Source organism: Chelonoidis abingdonii, chromosome 22, assembly GCF_003597395.2.
Source record: "Chelonoidis abingdonii isolate Lonesome George chromosome 22, CheloAbing_2.0, whole genome shotgun sequence".
Taxonomy (NCBI): Eukaryota; Metazoa; Chordata; order Testudines; family Testudinidae; genus Chelonoidis; species Chelonoidis abingdonii.
The window spans coordinates 20,138,983-20,157,853 of record NC_133790.1 but is presented as its reverse complement, the minus strand read 5'-3'; the positions used below and the strand labels follow the sequence as shown (position 1 = coordinate 20,157,853).

General features: G+C 47.0%; 1 protein-coding gene across 1 annotated transcript; it reads left to right on the top strand.

Moving 5' to 3' along the window:
- Positions 1-8,651: 8,651 nt before the first annotated feature.
- LOC116824324 (derlin-2) lies at positions 8,652-17,386 on the top strand. Its single transcript, XM_032779517.2, has 7 exons — positions 8,652-8,839; positions 10,760-10,825; positions 11,513-11,586; positions 12,231-12,324; positions 15,272-15,467; positions 16,023-16,113; positions 16,727-17,386. Exons 1-7 carry the CDS (start codon positions 8,747-8,749, stop codon positions 16,833-16,835), a joined length of 723 nt encoding a protein of 240 aa, XP_032635408.1. The 5' UTR covers positions 8,652-8,746; the 3' UTR covers positions 16,836-17,386.
- The last annotated feature ends 1,485 nt before the right edge of the window (positions 17,387-18,871 follow it).

Sequence of the window (18,871 nt, the reverse complement as noted above, 5' to 3'; positions counted from 1 at the left end):
TCCCCTGTGGCTAAAGCCAGGACGGCTGCAATGTTAGTTCTGACTCCACTGGAGAGTTCTGGAAATCATGATCATGCTGCAGCATAAGTGGATGTCAAGAGGTTTACTTAGACCTTTATCAGATCTTCATTTCAAAGGGCATTTCATAAAATATTTGACACAGTTATGCAGGGAGCTGAGTCTCTCTGCCACCTCCCCAAGAACTGAATGCTAATCTCTGTGACCAACACCTAGATGATACCCAAGGACACTGCAGGAGCATGTCTCAGAAATGCACTGGTGAGCGTAGGGTTGTTGAAATGTTTCTGGTTGTTAGTCTGCCAGTGAACTTTGTCCCATTTACACTGTCCACTTATTTCCCTCTGAGTCTGGTGTGATGCCGTCCCTCTACTACACAAGAGGAACTGGGCTTTTTCTCTTTAGTAAGAATCAGTTTAAAAAAAAATAAAGCCTCCCTATGACAGAGTGCTAGCAGCAACACCCTGATCACTGACCTTGCTGCAGCAAGTAAAAGGCTGCAGGCTCTGATGGGAGCAGTGAAACACTTTCTGCTGGGGTATTATGAGCACCCAGATGGTAACCCTGGGCTAAGGATGTAATTGGGAGGCTATAAGTAGAAGGAACAGGAAGCCGGGGGAAGCTCAGCTGGTGCGATGTGATGAGCCTGTATGAAAAGCTGCTAGGACAAGGAGCTATGTGCTATGTTGTGTTTGTAAAAGGAATAAAAGGTTCACGGGGTGAATGGCAAACAGCCTGTGTGTGCCTGTGAGGTGACAGAAACAGGCTAGAGTGGTTCTCACCCTGCGGCCCACGATGAGCTGCCAAAATCTTAACAACCGGTTCCCTATAAAAAGTTCTGATTTAAGGGATGTTCCACAGTATGTATTTTTTGTACCTTTCTCCATAAGAAGTGGCAATGCATTGAGTCATTGGGAGTCATACTTAACAATAAAAAAAATGTTTATTACAATAGAAACAAAGTATTGCTTTATTACACAAATGTAAAATACATTTGAAAAGAAGAAAATATAAAGAAGAGACGTATGAGTAAGCAAACGGTAATATTTAAGAATGAAATGCCTATTCTTGTATTTTAAAATATTACATGTGAACTACTTAAGTTATTTAATAAAAGTGTAATATATTCATGTTGAAGTATACAATGCAACAACAAACAATATTTTAAAAAATATTTAAGTACATGATTTATTACTAATTAGGTGGTAGTTTCCAACTGGCTTCTTGATCTTCATAATCTTTGGTGTTGGATACATGAACTCTGGTATCTAATGCAGATCGATGACTCCTCATCATCCATGATTTAACAATATGGTATTGGGTTCCAGGAACTTAGTGGTTTTCCCAACAAATTGATGGTCATAAAGCTTGAGATATATTTAATTGTTAAATTCGCCCTTTTATTCCTACAAATAATATTCATCAACGAAAAAGCTCTTTCAGCTTCTGCAGAACTAACTGCAATTGTGTTCATAATTTGCTTTGCTTTCCTTATTGTTTCCGGATCAGGAAGATTTTTTGATTGAATGTTATTCTCTACGTAGTCACAAAAATCATTTAAATCGACTACAAATCTTATGAATTTATTTAATTCATGCACTTTTTCTTCTCCTGATTTCCAAGGTAATCTGACTTCTTCAACATTCCATGAAGTGGGATCTATAATACTGAATAATTCAACTATTTTAGGTGTATTATGAGAATGACGTAAATTATCTTCTTTATATTTAGTGTGATTTTCGTTTAATAATCTTGCCTTCATTTTTTCAATAATGCACTCTATTTCTTTGTCTTGTGGCAGTGATTTAAACCTTACATTATATTCAAACTCTATGCATTTAAAAGCATCACTTTCTATCATTTCATTAATTTTAATTTCGTATATACCAAAACTATCTTTTAATTGTATGAAAAAACAATGGTTCATTTGATTAGCTTATCTGCCTTTGTTAAACTCAATTGTCTCGCTTGCAGTGCATTTGATGATAATGCAAGTTCATCCAAAATGTCAATCAATAATGCCAAGTGTTTTAAAAATTCTTTGTTTTTCAATCTTTTTGCCATGCCAGGAAAGTTCTCATTTTTGGAAAAGTAACTATAAAGAGCTGGATAAATTCTCCAGACTGCTTTGACAGCTCCAAGGCTACAAGAAGCCCATCATGGGCCAAAATCATGGCCTATTTTGATGATTTCAATATACAGTTTTTCAGAAACTTGTTTAAGTTCAAACTGACTTTTATTTGACTGCTAAAAAATTGCATAAATCTTGTCCAAAAAAACTTGAAATGGCTTATTTCATTGATGTAATTTATAGCATCATCTAAAGTCAGTTTTAGCTGATGATTCAAACAATGCCAAATTGTAAATCTTGGAAAATCTTGAATCAGCCTTGTAGCAATTCCAGATTTATGTCCAAGCATGGTGCTCATACCATCAGAACAAAATCCAATTAAATTTTTCTTTAAATATTCTGTGTCAAATCCTGTATCAGTTAACGTACGCCTCAAAGCATTACAAATATTTTTTGCTTTTGTTGATTCTAATTCCACTAAATTGAGAAAAATTGTTGGTGAAGAATCTTGTAATTCACATTGTAGAAGAATTACAAGCACAGTTTTACTTGAAATTGTAGAAGCTTCATCAATAATAATACAAATCTTTGAATTGTTTTCAACTATTTTACTACAAATTTGTTTTTTTATTAATTCAGCAATATGTTCTACAATTCCGATGGCCGAACGTCGAGAATGTAGGCAGTTCCCTAAATCAGTTTCATTCTTAATTTGTAGCTATACTTCATCCACCATATCTGACATTAGTCAGTTTCTTTTTACTAAGCTGTAAACAATGTTGAAAATTTTGCTGGTTATTGCAATATTTTTGGAGTAAGTTTATCAATCACTGTAGTGAGAGGTTCTTTTTTAGATTCAAATAAAATATTTATAACTCTCAAATGAGAGCTTGATTTGAAATAGTCCTTCATTTTTTTTCTTAAGGAAGCTTGCTGAACTTTTTTATCAGTTCCAGATGCTTTAATAGTACACTTCTGCCATTCTGAAGAAATGTGTAAAGATTTTCCTCCAGGGACCCCCAAATGTGATGTCTTTGTACCGTGGGAACAGCCACGTTTTTTGCCTTCAATTATCAAGCCATTATATTTCTTTAAAAAATATCGTGCCTGCTCGGAAGTCCAACAATCAGGTACTACATTTTCACAATCATGTAAATCCTCTTCCATTGCACACACATTTTCAGATGATTCAACATTTAAGGTATTTTCATCACCAAAATTATTGTCATTAGCGTTTTCAGTATTTAAATCATTATTTTCACTACTGGAACTACTGACTAATGATTTTGTCATTTTACTGGAAAACCAATCAGTAATGCTTTTCTGGCGTTTCATTATGAAGGGTAAATAATATTGAATAGAAAACTTTAATCTTCGAATAACAATCCAGTTAGTATTACACACCAAAATATCACACGCGGTTTACTAGAAAAAACAGACCGACTATGACTGGTCATGTTGAATTGTATAGAAAACAGTTGCGGAAGTGCATGAATGAGGCAAGTGCAACTTCGATTAATTAACACAAGAAACAAGACGTTCTTATTCTCTCTCTCAACAGGACGAATTTTGGTAGCGATGACATTTGTCTCGCATGTGCATATCAACACAACGAATGAGGAAAGTGCGACCTGTTAATAAAATAATACACTAGACCAGGGGTGGGCAAACTTTTTGGCCCGAAGGCCAAATTGGGGTTGCAAAATTGTATTGGGGGCCGGGTAGGGAAGGCTGTGCCTCCCAAAACAGCCTGTCCCCCCCATCCAACCCCCACCCATGTCCTGCCTCTGACTTCCCCCATCAGAACCCGCAAGCAACCTATCAACCCCCCCCACTCCTTGTCCCCTGACCACCCCCTCCTGAGACCCCCCCACCCTAACTGCCCCCCAGAACCCCTCCCCAACTTGCCCCGTTCCCTGTTCTCTCGTTCGCCCAACCCCATCCACCACCACCCCGACAGACCCCCGGAACTCATGCCTACCCAACCCCCCCATTCCCCATCCCCTGACTACCACCCCAAAACCTCCGCCCCCTCCAACTGCTCCCTGCCTGGCCCCTGCCTTATCCATCCCCTCCTCCCAGCCCCGGCCTGGTCCCCTTACCGTGCAGCGTGTAAGAATGCAGTGCGGCCCTTTGGCGCTCGCAGGCCCCCCCCTTACCTTGCTTCTCAAAGCGGCAGGAGCTGCAGAGCTGCCCAGAGCGCAGCGCCGGAGGCTTGGCACACTGCAGCTCTGCGAGGTGGGGGGAAAGTGGGGAAGGGGCTGGGGGAGCCTGCCCAGCTGGGAGCTCAGGCAGGCCCGAGACAGGACGGTCCCGCGGGCTGGATGTGGCCGGTGGACTGGAGTTGTTTGCTCACCCACCTGTCCCTTTAACAGCCGGTTCTACACTGGCTTCTACATTTAACAACTGGGCTCCAGCTCACCACTGCTTGCTGCCCAATCAGCACAGAGCTGCAGCTCATGTGATATCCTCAGGGCCATACAGGTAGTATTGGATATGGCCCGCAGCCCAGAATGGTAAATAGGTTGAGAACCACTGGGCTAGACAGTGTGGCACACTGATTATCTGAGAGTGCCGTGTGATCCTCCCTCTAAAGCTTTACCAAGACACAGTCATTGTGTATCATCCAGTTTGGGGTGGGGTTTTTTGCCAGGTTTCCATTAGGCCAAACTGATCAAACTGTTTGGTTGCACTGATCACAAATCCACTGAAGTTCAATAGCTGTAACCTCCTTTTGTGGCATGACATTCACAAGAGTGCACTACATCCTAGGAATAGCCCTGCCGGTCTCATGTTGCAGGAATGACCTCAAAAGGCTCCTGCACTCCAGCCCCTGTGTGATTAATGATGACATGTTTGCCCCCTCGGGGCCTTTCAGCTCTTGTGCAGAGTCGACCTGTAACTAAGCATCCTATTCAGGAAACTTTGAAAGTGCCTTTCATCTCCTCCATAAATCACTTAGTTGCTATGGGTCTCTGCCTCTCTCCTGTGTGATGCCTTTGGGTACTTTTCAGAGGCCACTGCCTGGCTAGAGGGGGCAGAGGTGCTTGTGTCATTTCCGACCCCTCTGCTAATCTAATAAAAATGTTAAGAAGCATTTCATTAAAGCAAGCTTCACTGGTGCTACACTATTGCCGTTACATTTCAGGGGCGGGTGGGTACGGTGGTTCTAGATAAATTTACTCAGCTCTTACGATCTAGGACTAGACAATCAGTGCATCATGGCTAAAAACTAGTATCTAGGTGCAGAAGTTTACTCTCCATCTCTCATTCAAAGAATCAAGAGGGTGCAAATCCTGTGTAATGGCATCACACAACCAGATTGCTGCCTTGGTGGCTGCAGGGGACAGCTTCATTCTAGGTAAACAAATAACATCATCAGAGAATGTTCCAGTCAGAGAAATCTAGAAGACTGAAATCCAAAAGTAGGAAAAATTAATAAAATTCAGCTGGAATTACTTGATTCATATACATTCTCCTGGCTAGGCAGCAGGAGAGCTGTCATCACTAATTCTGACCATACACAGTTCTTATTAATTATTACCCCCATCACCCCAACCTCACCCAGCCTGCTTTGTCTTAGCCGCTTATTATTTCTTGCCTTTGAGAACGTAAGTTCTTCGGGGGCAAAAGCTGTAACTTACTGTGTTTGTGCAGTGCCTAGCCCAATGGGGCTCAACCTGTTGCCTTTATGGTCTACCACAGTATGAATAATATTAGTTACTAATACACCTTTTAGGGTGGTTATCTTGGCAGAGAGACCTCCCTTGCAAAACTTCAAGAGATGAGACTGTAAAAATATAGCTGCTGGCATTTGAAAAAGGCTATAAATGCCACACAAAGACCATTTTAGATCTCAGTAAGTGATAAGTGGACCCTCGAGTGTTGTCCTGTAGTGAGGAGGTGAAAAGCAGGAATTGCATCCTACTTAATTTTCAAGGCTAAATGTGCTTTGAGCTTGTTAACAATTCTGTGAGCTGTTCATATCTACTTATTGTTTGATGTTTCTGTTTTTTAGCTTATCCATCTTTCCGTTCTTTGCAATAGGAATTGAGAGTGAAATTCTCCCTGTGCAGAAAGCCAGAACGATGCCTAGGCACCAGTTAAGCCCTTAAAACAGGGTTTAAGTGGGACTTAAGTACATAGGCGTGGGGTTGGCCCTTTGTAGATGGGGAATCAGAAGTTGTACATGCTTCAGCTTGTTAGTTTTCTTCATTCCTTTGTAAAAGATCCAGATATTTAACAGATGGGTGCCTGGTTTTAAATCCTGCTCTGAGGATTATAGGAGTCTTCTTGTCTGTACTTTGTAGCCTCCTGCTTCAGAGATCCACACAACTCATTCCCTTCTCTTTGCGCATTCTAGTGACTTTCCCCTTGCCATTGATGATTTGTTCCCTGCCTGGTGAGAACCCTGGGGTGCCTTGGGAAACAAGAGTGTGAGACACACTAGGCCTTTCCTAGTCACTTTTTTTGGAAACGCCTTTTTACATGTGAAGGTCCAGAATCCAGACTTACTGCTGAATGTTACACTCCTGCCTCCATCCCAGGCTAGGATCACATTGGGCGGCAGGAGTGGGGGAGGCATAGGGAACATCCAATGATTCATTCATTAAAAACAGCCCTAGACCATAACTCCAGTTGTAGCGGGGCTGAGTTGGAAGGGCAGGGGAGAGTTCCTTGACAAGTCAGCAGGGGAGCCATTTCAGATTTTGGCACTGGTGGGGGGCAATTTTAACACTGATTCCAGGGGCTACTTAGGCACTGGAAAACTCTAGTATTTTTGGCAGATAATTTAGCAATTTGCTGACAGGAGCGCTGTAGCTAATGCCTAATGTAAGAGAAAATTAAATATTTATTAGACCCACTCAGCTGTACTACTAACATGTTCTGACATCTTGTGGCAAATCACTTAAGGGACACTGATTAGGTTTAAAATGTTGAATGTTACTAGCTCTGCAGAGAAGGCAACCCCATCAGGACAGCTGGGTTCTAGCTCAGCTCTGAGGGAAGCGGTATAGTATTGGGTTACAGTGGGGCGCAGAAACATCTGGGTTCTATAAAAGCTCATCAGAATGGCCATACTGTGTAAGACCAATGGTCCATCTACCCCAGTGTCCTGTCTTCCAACAGTGGCCAACACCAGATACTTCAGAGGCCATGAACAGAACCGGGCAATCATTGAATGATTCATCCCATCGCCCATGCCCAGCTTCTGGCAAACATTGATGGCCCTATCCTCCATGTACTTTAGTTCTTACTGGAACCCTGTTATAGTTTTGGCCTTCACAACATCCTCTGGCAGAGTTCCACATGTTGACTGTGAAGAAATACCCTTTTTTTGTTTGTTTGAAATCTACTATTAATTTCATTGGTTGAGCCCTAGTTCTTGTGTTATGTGAAGGAGTAAATAACACTTCCTTATTCAATTTTTCACACCATTCATGATTTTATAGACCTCTAGCATATCCCCCTTAGTCATCTCTTTTTTCCAACCTTAAAAGGGACAGTCTTTGTTTAATTTTTCCTCATATGGAAGCTGTTCCATACTCTTAGTTATTTTTATAGCCCTTCTCTGTACCTTTTCCAATTCTAAGATTTATTTTTTTTTGAGATAGGGTGACCTCTGCACCCAGTATTCAATATGTGAGTATACCATGGCATTATATAGCAACAATATATTTTCTTATTATGTATCCTATTTGTAATGGTTCCTAACATTCTATTCGTTTTTTTGACTGCTGCTGCACATTGACCAGGTGTATCCAAAGAACTATCCACAGGGACGCCAAGTTCTGGTTCTTGCTGGCTAACAGCTGATTTAGACCCTGTCATGTTGTATGTATCAGTGGGATTATGTTGCCATGCGTGTTACTTTGCATTTATCAACAGTGAATTTCCTCTGCCATTTTGTTGCTCAGTCACCCAGTTCTGTGAGGTCCCTGTTGCAGCTCTTGGCAATTTGCTTTGGACTTAACTAGCCTGAGTAATTTTGTATCATCTGCAAATGTTGCCCCTCCCTGTTTGCCTGGTCCCAGCTCATGTATGACTGGGTGGACAGCCCCGGTCCCAGGACAGACCCGCCCTATGAAACTCCAGGGGGCTCTGTCGTGTCCCCCCCAACCCAGCGAAAACCCCCACCCACCAGCATCCCAACTGCTTCATGGGGCCCGGGGCCACCCACTACAACCGCGGGCTCTTCCTATTGGTGTAGGTGGTCCGACGCTGTGGCCCTGTGGTGCGCTGATTGGCCGCCTGTTACAGACACGTGGCCCTCTCTTCTCCCGCCACAACAACAACATTCTCCCTTCCAGAAGAGAGGCCTGACTCGTGCCCTCCCATTGGCTCCGGGCCGTCTCACTCTCTGCTCTGTCCCACCCCCACAGAGCTGCACTTCCCAGTGATTGGTCTGTCGCCGCTACCCGCTCTAGTCCCCTAGAATCAGGGCGAGATTCTTCCGGGTTGGGGAAGAGGGTGGCAGGTGCCGGTTGGCTGGTTAGCGCTGTCTGTCACTATTCCCTGGCGCAGCGATTGGCGAGCGGTGGCTGGGGGGTGGGGCTGAGTGTGGCTCTGTCGCTCCGGCCGTAGGGCTGTGTTAAAGGGGCCGTGGCGCCGTTTTCTGCCGCCGCTGCCCCGGACCCGGCTCCCCCGGGCGGCGCCATGGCCTACCAGGGCTTCACGCAGGAGTACCTGGGGATCCCGGCCGTGACGCGGGCCTACACCACCGCCTGCGTCCTCACCACCGCCGCCGTGGTAAGGGGGCCGGGGCGGGGCTGCGGGGACCCGGGGCTTGGGAGCGCAGTGGCCGCTCTCCGTCCCCCTTGGGCACCGGAACGTGCTGCGGGTCCCCGGCGGCGGGGGATGGCTCCGTTGGGCGGCATCTGTGGGAGCTCGCTGCGGCCCTGCCCAGCTGCCCTCCGCCCCCGCCTGCCCTACCCACGTGCGCGCCGCAGTGTGGACACGGGCTCGGACACGGGCTTGCTGTGGGGGCGCCCTGGGACAAGCCCGGGGGCGGGCAATGGGGGTGAACGCTCGCGCCGCTAGTTCGGGGTCTTGCCAGGCGCTCGGAGGCCGAAGCTCAACGCGAGGCTTTAACAGCTCGGTGGCTGCTCACGCTTCGCGTCTGCCCAGCCTGCCCCGTTAACGAGCCCGGGTCCGAGCCTGCCGCGGGCCTGAGACATTGGAGTCTCCTTTCTAGGGACGGTTCCTGTGTCTTCTCTGCCGTGCTCACCTGGTGCAGTGGGAAGCACTGCGGGGATTTGGGCTGAGGCTGGTCCTTGGGCTGTTTCCTGTACATTGTGCTCCTCTCCTCAGTGCGAGGGAGGGAGGGAGACTGTGCCCGGGCTACTTACCTGCTGGACACTTGGTTCGTGGGTTTGCGCCTGCTCCTTGTTCCCTTTCCGTGGCAGGGATAGTTCAAAAAATCCAAGAGCAACAAGATTTTCAGCTTTTTTCTAGAGCTTATTCCCTAGTTTGAGGCTAAATTCTGCTAATAGTGGGAGTGGTGGGCTTGCATTCTGGCTCTCAGCACTTGCATAATTTGCTCTAATTTTCTCTAAAGCCCGCACACTCCTCCTTTCCCACCATCAGCTGGCAGTGAAAGACGTCTGACCCTCCGGCAGGGTGCAATATCTGTAATGCTCTCTGAGGCCAGGCTCTGCTAGAAGTAGATGCTTCAGTAGTCATGTGTGCAGCTCACCATTTCTTCCCTGAACCAGCCTTGCAAATGACCACCTCTTACCTTGCTGGGTAGGGGTTGGAGTGAGCCATATTGTCAGAGGTTGCATTTAATGACCTCCGTGGCATGGCAGGTAGGATGTGTTTGCGAGGGCTGATGTTTTAGCCCCCTTACACACTACAGGTTAGACAGATACCCGTCAGGGCTGGCCTAGATAATACTTAGTCCTGCCATGAGTGCAGGGAACTGGACTAGATGACCTCACAAGCTCCCTTCCAGTCCTACGATTCTATACAGGGACATATAGTGTTCACCCAAAATCAGAAGATCAAATGCTGCTTCCTTGAATAAAGAGCATCAGCGGGTGATAACGAGGGACTCAGAAAGCAGTAGGTACAAGTCTAGCAGCATGCACAGCAAACAAAAAAGAATGACTGCTCCATTTATGCAGCAAGTGGCTCATTCCCCACTGAAAACACTTCATACATTTCCACTCCCCCAGTGACCTGGTTCTTTCTGTCTCCAGCAAACTCCGCCTTTGTCTCCAAATTGCTTGCACAAAGATCCTCCCATTGAAACAGATTCTGACCATTCCACCTGCATTTGTCTGCTGGTTCTTTCCCTTGTTCCTCTGCTGCTTTGTGTCTGTCCTGGCCCCATTCCTCTTTCCCTCAGGCTTGCTACTTCCAGCCTTGCCTGATGTTATATGCCCACTTCCTTCCCTTCTACGCTCCCAAAAATAAAGAACTACCTTGGTTTGTCAACCATCATTATTACATAACAACTCTAAGTAGCTGTGTGACCTAACCACTGTGTCCTTTGTCCTCCTCATCCCTCAGTGCATCACTTGATGCTCTCACTCATGGCATCATGTGTAAAATTAAGTGGCAGGTTTCTCAGTGCAAAGTCTGGCATACCCTGGGTCCTGTATAAACAACACTAAGTTCTCATGTCTCACTCCAACATTAAATGGTCGCTCTCTTGGTTTCTTACAGCAATTAGAATTCATCACCCCTTTCCAGTTGTATTTCAACCCAGATCTGATTTTCAGAAAGTTCCAGGTGAGATTCTTTTCTTATAAGGGGTTAATTTTCCACTGAGTCCTTCACCGTCTTCCTAGCCTGATAATCCAGAGATTCCATGAGCTGGAGGTAGAGCCAGCAGGCCAGCCCAACTTCCCTATTTCCTTATCACAAGGAGCCCTACTAGGCCTAGAGGAGCTTCTTTATTCCAGATACTCCCTTGTGCCATGTCTGGTGATGAAAGTGGCTGCTGGGCCTTGTGGGACTTTTTCCCACTTGCAGACGCTGTGGAGGCGTGGCTATAGTCAGTGTTTTCCCCACCCTTCTCTGCCCCACACCACAGTAAGTCCCTTTTCTGTTTTACTCACATCCTACTAAGACTGTCACTCCAGTCCCCTTTCAAGAAGAATATGGGTGAAATTTATGACCATCTAGTCTCTTGGGGCTGGATGGAGGAAGCTCTCCTTAGGAAGGAGTCTTGGCTTGGGTGCTGGGATCGTAAGTTGTCCCTTCTCTTGGGGAAAGTGTGGAAATACCACTAACCAAGGAGGAAAGACTGTCTGGTTCTGAGAGGGTAGATAGAATCCACAGGAAGTGGGAAATAGTGGGGGTGATTACCTAGCAGGGTAAATGGCAGTATGGAGACACACAGGTGCAGGGAGCCTTCCAAATTGGGGAAGAGATATGGCTGTCCATCTTGTTCTTCTCCTGTCTCTTCTCTTGCAGATTTGGAGGCTGATCACCAACTTCCTCTTTTTTGGGCCCTTGGGATTCAGTTTCTTTTTCAACATGATATTTTTGTATCCTTTGGTCTCAGCAGCACTTTCTGCTCCCTTTTCATTTTAAATACGACTCTCCACTCGCCTGCCTTCCTGATCTAGTTGGCTTGTCTCATCAGCAGGGCTGGGCTGTAGAGTTCCTCCTTCCTCAAGTTTCTGCCACTCTGAACTGAACAGTCAGTTCCCAGACAAGGTCATTCCAGAGCCTGCTGGTGTCTTGAGATGGGAGAGGGCAAAGCTCACTGCTGAAGAGATTCAACTAGCCCATCACTCATTCACTCTGCCATCCAAAGTACCTGACTGGGTGGGGCAGCCCCCCTTGAGGAATGCCCAGTGTGCTATCAGTGAGACAGGCAATGTTAGCTACCCCCAGAGACTAGAGAGCTATACCAGCTCCTGTAACTGTGCTGTCCATTGCCAGTGCAGTGTATTTTCTGCAGCTATGCTGGACAGAGGTGACTTGCTATTTCCCTGAGTCTGGTAACACAAGACAAAAGATGAATCACCCTGCTCTGGCTCAGGGACTTGTGCAGCTGGCTGGCAGCTTCCTCTAATGAAACCTCTTGTGGGAGCTTTTCGGCAAACCCCTGTGGCTCAACCAGTGATGCAGGGCGGCCAGCTGTTAATTTTCCTATACTGCAAACCCTCTCGTTTCCTGCTCTCAGGTACAGATATTGCCGAATGCTAGAGGAAGGCTCCTTTCGGGGAAGGACTGCAGACTTTGTCTTCATGTTTCTCTTCGGCGGATTTCTCATGACAGTATCCTTTGTTTGCGTTGGTCAAGGCCCTCTGGGCTGTTGTCCTATGATACTCCATGATTAGGCTGCTAGTCCACTGACTCCTTGTACCAAGGACCTTCTTAAGCTCTTCTGTATGCCTCTCTCTGTTCTGGTTGGCGTTACCATAAAGTAGAACAGGTGGCTGCCTAGAGTGGCCAAACTTGGACTGCAGGATGTGAGGCACATGTCTCCTAAGGCAGACAAACCCTGGAGCCATCTGGCTGACAGGTGCAGTTTCTGCTCCTGGGATGGCTCTTCTCACATTGAGAGCCTGCACAGACAGAAGCTTCTCTAATAGTAGGCTGGCAACTCCCCAGGCCAATTCCTTTTGTTGTACACTCTGTTCACACTCACCAGGCCCTGAAAGGACTTGTCTAAGATTTATTCTCCAGCTACAAAAAATTGACTTTTGTGTCTTCCACTGACCACAGGTGCTCTGTGTCTGGAGGAGTTGCATATAACTGGGTAGAGGAGTGGGATGTTGTGTAATCATGGATGCAGGAAGCTGTCCAATCTGTAGGCTTAGCCAGAAATAGAGCCATATCTCTCTTCCCAGATTAAGTGAGAACCTTAAGTAACCCTACTGAGCTATGAGGTTCCTATTCCCATATCTCTACACTGATCCACGCTGTCATCTCAGGGGAGGGAGCGGGAATAGGGATGGTTACTCCACAATAACAGCTCACACTGGAATGTGGTTAATTTAGAGAAAACAACAGCAATTAAAACATTTAGCTCCAAGCTCCCAGAGTGTGTGGGACTGGCAAAGGAGCTGCACGCATGCAGCTTGGCCCTGAATCTTTAGCAGACTGTGTACCCTAGGGCTTTGCACTGTGGTGTCATAGCTCATAAGCATGACCAGGGCTACTTCTGATTTATTTTTGTACCTAGTGTGAACATTATTTTATGCTTTGGAACCAATCTAAAGTAAGAGAAACATGTCTGGGAAGGACAACAAACTCCCTCTGCAGATGAGCCCGCTGCCATCTGTTGCAAGGTGCACTCAGAGGAGGGTGTTAAACGTGTGTCCAGATGGAAACTAGCAGTATCAAAAGATACGCTTTCCCTAAAGCTGTGTATTTTCATATGCAAATGCTGAGCAGACTCTGACATCCTGGTGTGGTGTCTATAAGGGCTTAGCTAGGCAAATGCCAGTGCATCCATGGTGTCCATACTCTTGACCTGCCAAGACTTTGTCAGAGCCCCTGAGCACAGCAGGGAAAATGATTGGGAAGCAGGGAGAGCTCTAATTGAGAAGAGATTATGGTTTATCTTTGACAGAACTCTCTTGCCGAGGACAAGTGTGATCGGCTTAGATGCCGATAAATGTCAGGTCCACCTCTTGTGCTCAAAACATGAAACTTAACTTGACGAAGTGGCCTGGCTGGCTCCTAACCACTGTAAGGGGATACAGACTCTCTTTATCTAAGGCAGCCATTCAGGGTAGTAGTTATAATCCTCTGGTGGTGGTGGTTCAGAGCCCTGCTGAAGACGAGTTGCCTCTCAGTCCAGATCCCACTGGACCAATGTCCATGTAATGAAAACCACCGTGTCGCACTAACTGGCATCCTCAGCAAAGAGCAAGAAAGGCCTTGGCCTGGATACTGACCTCCTACCACTCACAGCCTAGGAAGGCAGCTTGGTCTTGTGGGTAGGGCACGGTAGAGGGAGTTGATGGAGATGGCTTCTATTTTGGGATCTAGCACTGATTCACTGGGACAGTAGGCAAGCTGACCTCTCTCTGCTAGCTTCCCCATTTAGGGGGAAAGCAGGATAATTCTACTTACCCGCCTTGGAAAGTGCTTGGAGCTCTTTTGCTGAAGTATTGAATCACTGTGATATTAGAACCACTCCCTTCAGAGCAATGGTGAGGGGCTAACGAACAGCCCTGCTGCTGCCTCTAAGGATTTCATAGAGGGCTTGGGGCTCCCTGCTGTTAGTCAAGCTGCTCCCACTAGCACTAAGTTCATGCTCTGTAGATTTACAGGAGAGAATTAACAAAATAGGGTCCTCCTGTGAGATGAGCAGCCTGGACACTTACCGTAGCAGCAATACACATCAGTTTGGACATTGCTCCTGAAGAGCCAGGTGATTTTCCAAGGGAATAACAGCTGTTTGTGCTATGCCTGCTCCAGAGTGGGAAGTGCTCTTCCTCAGCAGAACGGCGTGCTAATTCCCATTGCAGGCACTGTTATGGAGGGTTGGGTGCAAGGAGGGGTGAGTATGCGCGGTCCCCATGCACAGGAGAGGGATGAACTTCTGCAGGACAATAGCTGGTGACTTGTCCACTCATTTTGCTGTCCATGTTAGCTGCATTCAGACAGGCCCTGCTCACAGATTCATGCGAGGCCTAGGTCCAAAGGGACTGCTCCTTTCCAGTTTCTCATCTTGTGCAGAGGTTTTCAGCTATAGTAACATCCCTGGAAGCTTAACATCTAGTGATGAAGCCTCAATTATTGCACCAGGCAGTTTCATGTCTCTTCCAGGCTATGGAACACTTCTCTGGGTTTGTTAAAGAAAAATGATATCCAGTGTAGGGGATATTGTCCTCTGCTGCAGGGGAGGCCAGTGTCCTGGGAAAGTGAAGGGGGATGGTGCTGCAGAAGTGAGGGTGCACAACCTCTGCTTGCCACGAACACACACCAGGCAGTACAGACTAACTGAGGTGTAAATGACGCTGATCCAATGCATGTTTTGCTACTTGAGGAAGATGAGGTAGGCCTGGGCAGAGGGATTGGTGTGTACTATCACTTATGTTGTTAACTCCAGTACACGGAAATCCTAGGCAGCTGCCTAAGTATCTAACTAATCTGTCAGAACTTCAGGCATTTGTCAGGGGCTTATGAGATTGTCCCATCTTCTGTCCTGCTGCTCTCGTCTGTAGCCTAAGCAGAACGTGCTGTTCTCCTTGACTCTGTAGCTCTCAGCTCTTCGGCCTCTTTGCCAGCCTCTTCTTCCTGGGCCAGGCTTTCACCATCATGCTGGTGTACGTGTGGAGCCGCAGGAACCCTTACATCCGCATGAACTTCTTCGGGCTTCTTAACTTCCAGGCCCCCTTCCTGCCCTGGGTTCTGATGGGATTCTCTCTGCTGCTGGGCAATTCCATCATCATTGATTTGTTGGGTAAGAGGACACTGGGTGCCCTGAGGAAGGGTGGCTCTCCCAGTTGTGACCCCAGTGGTCTGGGTTCACCGGTGTTGGGGGCATGCCCCCATTCTCAGAGGAGTACAGCTGGCCTAGTCTGATTGCCATACACGCAAGTTCAGTCTTGCTGTTGAACTAAGTGCACTCTGAATAGCGCTTGGGATGGTGCCACCTATGAATCCACAGTAGAGCTGCCCCAGCTGGCTCGTCAGTAATGGGGATGGGGAGAAAATGAGTTTATGCCCCATTCCTTCTGCCCCCCAGTTCATACCCAAGAGTTCTCAGCAGCCATGCTTTACTTTGGAGCATAAAGCATGAGTACATTCAAAGCCAGGCCCTTGCTAAAGGTGACCCCACCCCCACCACACAGTGGTGACTCATGCAGGTATGCAGAGGCAATGCAGCTGTCTCCTGGGACAGGTGCTTACAGGTAGCTTTTCTCCTGTCTCAAAACTTCAGCGAGCAGCTAGCTAGCTGTGTCCCCCAGAAGAGGCATGTCTGAAGGTAACACTTCTGCCTTCCCCTTCTCTACAGGAATTGCAGTGGGTCACATTTATTACTTCCTTGAAGATGTTTTTCCCAACCAGCCTGGAGGGAAGAAGTTGCTGCTCACTCCAGGCTTCCTGTAAGTGAAATTTGAGTTGTCTTTCTTAGGTCCAATGTATCATCACCACTTTCAAAGATTTTCTTCATAACAAAATAGCTAACCTGTCTCAGTGCTGGGTAACACCCTCAGCCTCACTCACGCTAGTCATGCCTCGGAGCAAGCTAATAACCAGGCTGTGCAAATGCTGACAGCTGTCCACGTTGGACCCTGTCTATTGTGGAAAGCACCACGTGCCTCAAACTGCTGTCCTATCTGTACATGCTCTGCTCCTGCTCCAGTGCTTTAACTCAGGCCCCCTTGTTACTGGCAGTCAGGTTTCCTGTGGAAGGAAGTGGCCCTTGTTGGACACTTGAGCAATAAGGTATCGCGGCATGAGGGCAGCTCCAGGCTTGAGAACTTAAGTACAGTGCACAGGTAACCGGATCAAGTCGTGGGGGAGGGCAGCCAGCAATGCATTTGCTGTTTCCCTAACTCTGCTGAGAACTAGGCACTAGGGAAGCCCCCCTGTGCAGTACAGGGGGTGGTCCCTGAGAGTGGGTTGGGTTCCTAGGAGGGATGGGGTGGCCTTCATCCCTCTCCCACCTTATTCTTACTGTTCACTTCTTTTGGGGGTGGGCCTGTTCCCTGCCAGGAAGCTGGTATTTGACACTCCTGAAGAGGATCCTAACTACAACCCCCTTCCTGAGGATCAGCCAGCTGCTGACCAAGACCAGAACCAGCAGCAGCCGCCGCCTCAGTAATAGGGAGAACCTGCTCTCCCTCACGTGACCGAACTCTTCTCTTGCCTGCTGGACTGATCCTGTGCCATGGACAGATGCTGTCTGAAGAACGGCTCTGGTCACTAGACTTGTCTGTATTAACATCTCACTGTTCCCTGGAGATCACCTGTTTCCCGAGTTGTTCTCTGGAGTGTCATTTACAAACTGAATGGAGTTATGTAGATGTGTGTGTACAGAAGTGGGATAGGGAGGGGGTCGAGGCTAGCCCCTGGCTACACTAAATCTCACAGCACCCTGGGCCTCAAACGTTCTTCCTAGTCTAGTTCTGCTACAGCCATGCTGTGTGCCAAGTCACTTGTCTCCTCGGTACGCCCATTGGGCCTCCCTCCTTCCCATGAGGCTCCGGCTGGTGCTTTGTGCCATAGAAGTGCTTGATGCTCTAGCTATTACTCAGCTGTAGTAATGTGTATGCCCTGCCCCCAGGACTGGAGAATGGCTCAGTGCCTTGGTTCTGCTCTTGCCTCTTCCATTCTCCCAGCTTCTTTACATTAAAGTTTATATTTTTCAAAGGAGTAGCTGTGCCTGGTAGGGCAAGAAGCACCCAGGGCTGTTCTGCAGAATGGTTATTACTTAGGTCCTGACACTCTGCAGGGGCTTTGTGCCTAGGTGCAAGTTATTTCAAAATCAGCTCAAAGGGAAGACAGACTAGTGCACTTGCCCAGTGAGGAAAGAGCCCCACCACAAGGACAGATAGGACCTTGAGGGCTGCATGGAAAGGAAACAAGCAGCACAGGTGCCAGATAGGCTGAAGGAGACACAGGATATTTAAAGACAGCAGCAAGGCCCTCTTAATCCAAGTGGCACAGGTTTGTTTCAGGACCCGCCTAAAGGCTTGAACAGCTGCTCTGAACTGAACATCTTCCGGTCTCCTCTAATCAGGGTACAGTGGCTCACGTTAAATTACTAAATTTAATGATAAGGTTTGTCCCTGTACAGCCAAGCAATAAGTTTTATGTGCAGCCACCAAGTTGCATTGCTTTAAAAGCCCATTGGATTACAACAGTGCCAATGCCTATCTGAAAGCTAAACACTTTTCACCTACTAAGGCTCCGCACTGAGTTGAACCAGTTAACAAGGCTGAATAGTGTGTCTGTCTGTCTGTCTCTCTGGACCAGGCCTAAGTGTTTCTTTCAAAGCACAAAGTTTGTATTATGCAGCCACCTTTGTGGGGCTGGCCTGTGTCATTGTACTTTGCAAGCCTGTAACCAAGCAGAGCCACTGAAATCAAACAGTAATGAGCATCGAGTTAGCCAAAGCAAAATGGTGCAGGAGCCTTTAGGCAAAGGAAACTCAGGCCCCAGCCCATCACTTAATTCTCTGCTGTTTATCTCAAGTGCTGCTACCAGAGGAGAGGCTGATCCCTCCTTACCGGAAAATAGGCACAGGCTTAGTACCCACCACATGAAAAATCCATTGTAATCAAGCTCCATGGGAGGGAGCACAAGGAGATTTACTCAGAGTCACCGAAAGGCTAGGCTTAGCTGTGTATAAATGCAGCTTTTGGCTGTGGGACTCTCCTCACACCCCATGTTGGAATAACCTGCTTATGAAAAGTAAGAGGCAAAGACTGGCCCCGGGGCCAGACAGCTGGTCAGTGTAAGGGATAAGACTGCTGTGATAAAACTGCTGAGTTTGCAAGTTCATGGCTTCTGCAAACTCCCTGCCAGCTGAATTTTTATTCTTCCCTCTCCCCAGACACAGAAACCTGGTTGCTTTCAAACAGCTATGAACTGGGGCTGCCATGGTGCAAGATGAAGCATGATGATATTCACACTAAATGGAGATTTCTGACTGTGCTAGAAGCGGGGGTGGACTATGCTGGAATAGGTTTTACAGCTTCCTTTAGCACAAGGGCCATGACACCAGTGTCAGATCGTCATGGAATCTGTGCTGCTTGCAACATTTTCTCTTGGGTTTCCTGGGGGAGGAGTGCAAGCTCCAGCAAAGCGCCAACAAGCCAGCAGCTTGGCTCTGAGTCTATTTAAAATTCAATACAA

Bases quoted from the DNA above. Each gene is read 5' to 3' on its own strand.
- LOC116824324 (XM_032779517.2), top strand. From the start codon at position 8,747: ATGGCCTACCAGGGCTTCACGCAGGAGTACCTGGGGATCCCGGCCGTG. The intron at 10,826-11,512 runs GTGAGATTCTTT...CTTCTCTTGCAG, and splicing joins TGATTTTCAGAAAGTTCCAG to ATTTGGAGGCTGATCACCAA. The intron at 15,468-16,022 runs GTAAGAGGACAC...CCTTCTCTACAG, and splicing joins CATCATCATTGATTTGTTGG to GAATTGCAGTGGGTCACATT.